The 3659-nt window shown below is 36.0% G+C and overlaps 1 protein-coding gene across 1 annotated transcript; it reads right to left on the reverse strand.

Moving 5' to 3' along the window:
* Window positions 1-1104: 1104 nt before the first annotated feature.
* LOC149095503 (uncharacterized) lies at window positions 1105-1968 on the reverse strand. The gene has a single exon (XM_089281931.1). The coding sequence runs from the start codon at window positions 1957-1959 to the stop codon at window positions 1105-1107; it is 855 nt and encodes a 284-aa protein (XP_089138057.1). The 5' UTR covers window positions 1960-1968.
* Between the last annotated feature and the right edge of the window lie 1691 nt (window positions 1969-3659).

The raw sequence follows: 3659 nt of genomic DNA on the forward strand, positions 1-3659 counted from the left end.
TTTGGTCTCACTTTGGTTGATAATTAATTAATTGCTTCAGATCCAACTTTTTGAATAACAGGAGTTGCTTTCTTAATTCCCCAATCAATCGCTTTCTTTTGCAATTTTGGATTTCTTATAAATTCCTAGCCCGGAACCTATTTGTTTATTGGAGAGTTTCAGAAGAACATTCGGATCACCTCTTGCTAATACTCTTGCCAAATCTCTAGCTTGTTTTCTGGTTAATAGATGGTGAAAAGTATTCACAAGATCACTAATACTATTATTTGGTATCATAAAAACACCACCTGTTTGGCCTCTTCCCGTTATTTTCTTCACAATTTGGAAAGCACCTTCTGAAGCTAATCCGGCCAATGCAGATAATGCAAGGTTTTCTTTGCTATGGTAGGTGCAAAAGTACGACCTAAACTTAATATGCTTGTCAACAGACTACCTCGAACCTGGTTTCTGATATTAGTCTTAGCCAGTTTGATGTCCAATCCTTTATTCAGCTGTTTATTCTTGTGCAATCGTTTCGGCACATTTTGTGCAACGTACAAAACGTTATTTCCAGTTAGTGCATCTTTTGAAAGCCTGAGAACAATGGTTTCACGCTTATGAAATGCACTAGCAAGATTCTTTTTCTGATTTGGTGATAATTTCACCCTTATTTCAAATAATTGCGTCATATATTATATAGATTATATAAAATATGTATTTTGAAAAACATCCTCGTATTGAGGAATAACTAACTAACTTCTATATTTGCTATTCTATTTATTTACACAATAACTAACTCATTACCAATTTTTTTAATCACAACCAGCATCTCTTCGTAAAAGACAATTGCGTCAACATTGAATGCAGCTGCTGGAGCAGCATTTATTTTGTATCTGAAAATTAACTGTTTGGGATCCCTTGTAACTTTTTCTGTTTGGTTTGTTAAATCAAAATATATCATACCCTAAAGACCATTAAAATTTGCAAGATTCAGTTGTGTACCAGTATTAAAATCATTTCTTCTTGCAGCATAAGACAAATCGTTAAAAATTCTCACCTTAGTTTCTGTATCATACTCAGTTTCTGGATAAAATATTCCACTTCCATATTCTAATGTACATGTCGTCAGATAACTATTAGCATCAGCGGCATTCGATTTATAAGTATCAAATAAGTAAGGATTTTCTGCCACGACATTTGTTTTATTTCTTGGGAGATATACAAATATATGTTTAACATAATCCACACTTGCTGAAATCTGATCAAAACCACTTGCTTGTGCTGGAGCGGACATTTGATAGACGATCTCAGATAGGACCATTTAGTTTCTTTCAAAAATGAGCTGACAAAATTGTCATATAGACTATCTTTTGGAATTAATTTGGGCACCCATAATAGAAAACGATTAATGGCGACTCTTCCATCATCGGCAGCATCCGCTTTTTGAATTAGCTCATCATCATTCTGAAGTGTTATATTGAATTGTAATTGCATTGGTATAAGCATCTTATCTTCTAACACTTCGAAGAATGAATATCTATTGACAGGAATAATAACATTGACATCAGCATTTCCCACTGTTAACCTTCGTCTTGCTTCAAATCCTGCATTCTGATTAGCATTAGCAATCTGATGGCTAGTATCCAAATACCAAAGACCGTTTTTTGCAACTGATCTGCTGAAATCATCAGAATACTCCAATAGATTCTTCACAAAACTGACCTTGTGGAGATTATCTGTATCATATACGATTTTATCAGCAGATTTGATCATCAGATGATTGATGAAAGAGTGTGAGCCATTGATGACCGTAATTCTATCACCTCCACCATAAGCTGTTCCATCAGCGAGTTTTGGTACTTGAAACAGAATTTTTAAAATAAGCATTATACCAATCGTAAAACGCTGATCTGTCATTGATTGTAAATTTGTATCCATTTTTATCTTGGTGTTCACCATTAGCTGGTGCTCTGATTGCATCACCTGACTGGTATCTTACAAACTCATTTCGTTGTAACATTTCACTTGATCTAAAAGCCATTATACTATTAGTTTAGATAAAAATTCGTGTTTTATAATATTTGACCAAGTATTGGAATTGAGTTGAATCGACTGTTTTTCCGAGCAGTAGTCCCTTTCCTTTCCTTTTCCTTACACCTTCTCCTGATATTAAACGATTCAATATTATATCTCTACTTTCTTCTTTTATCGTTGGAAGTGTTGGTGTTTTTTGTTTCACACCTCTTAGTCGTTTCATCATCAGATCACCTGATTTCTCTGCTGCTTTTTTTACCCAAACGCTCACCAGCGTGTTCTACTCCGGCCAGATTTTATTGCTTTTTTCGCGATTGGTTTGGCAACATTTTGGAATACAGATGATGCTATACTTCTTATCGGTTTGAATATATTGTCAACAATCAAACCGTTTCGTTTGTGTTTTTACACAAATTTACCCATTTGAGGATGGTTGTTTCCTCCTAACTGAATATCAGTCAACAAACAATCAGGCTGTTTTCGAAATATAGTGGATTCATCATTCACTTCCATAAGTACGATGTAACTCCACCTGAATACAATTACGTTAATAATAATAATAATAATAATAATTTATTCATTTATAGTGCGCTTTTTAACATACCAGCTGATCAAAAGCGCATTACAACAATAAATAACCTAAAACTATACAAGTATTAAAAATCTACAATAAAATTTAAAAATAATTAAAAAAACACTACATCATTTATTTATATATACATATTTAAGAAATATTAAAAGCTAATTTAAAAAGATAAGTTTTAAGATTTGACTTAAACGTGGAAATACATTTGATCATGCGGAGGCTAACAGGAAGAGCGTTACACAGAGTGGGCACAGACACACTCAGTGAAGGATCTGTCACCAAATGACTTTTTCATTCTCCTCGAAGGATGCTTTAATAAAACACCTTCACAGAAAAATGCGAGTCGAACCAGGCGCCTAGATTACGCACTACCTTAACAGGCTTAATATCGATCATGCCAACACGGACTGAACTGTGATTAATTTTCAGCAACTGTTATCTCGATCCGATAACAAGAAATTCAGTCTTATCATCGTTGATCTTTAATTTGTCCCGGTACATCCATTTACGTAAGTCACTAATGCATCGCTCCATAGCTTCCAATGCCTTCACTTGATCCATAGGCCTGTTAGGATTAAAAGACAAGTAAAGTTGCGTGTCGTCAGCGAAGCAGTGCGCATTCGGCAGGTGGACTTGTACTATCTCAAAGAGCTTGGAGGCGTAAACCACAAACAGAAGCGGGCCGAGACAGCTGCCTTGTGGGACACCAAAACGCAGATCGAAGCTACCAGATGTAGCCCCCTCAAACAAAACACGCTGGCTGCGTCCCGACAAATACGACGAGAACCACTCTAAAGCCTTCCCGCCTATACCAAAATCAGTGGTCAAGCGTTTTAGCAAAATCGCGTGGTCCACGGTGTCAAAAGCAGCGCTTAAATCTAAGAGGACAAGTAGTGTAACACGCTGCGAGTTCATATTCAACGTTGACTTGAAATGTCAGGGTATTACAAACAGTCCATCTCAGGGGCGTGGTCATTTGGTTATTTATGGGATCGAGGGAAAACAGAGCGCTCTGAGCTAAGATGTCTTCGATGAGCTGTATTATTTAGAAAATGGCAAA

This window comes from Orbicella faveolata, unplaced genomic scaffold, assembly GCF_042242905.1.
Source record: "Orbicella faveolata isolate gen_17 unplaced genomic scaffold, um_ofav_v1 contig_50, whole genome shotgun sequence".
NCBI classification, from domain to species: domain Eukaryota; kingdom Metazoa; phylum Cnidaria; class Anthozoa; order Scleractinia; family Merulinidae; genus Orbicella; species Orbicella faveolata.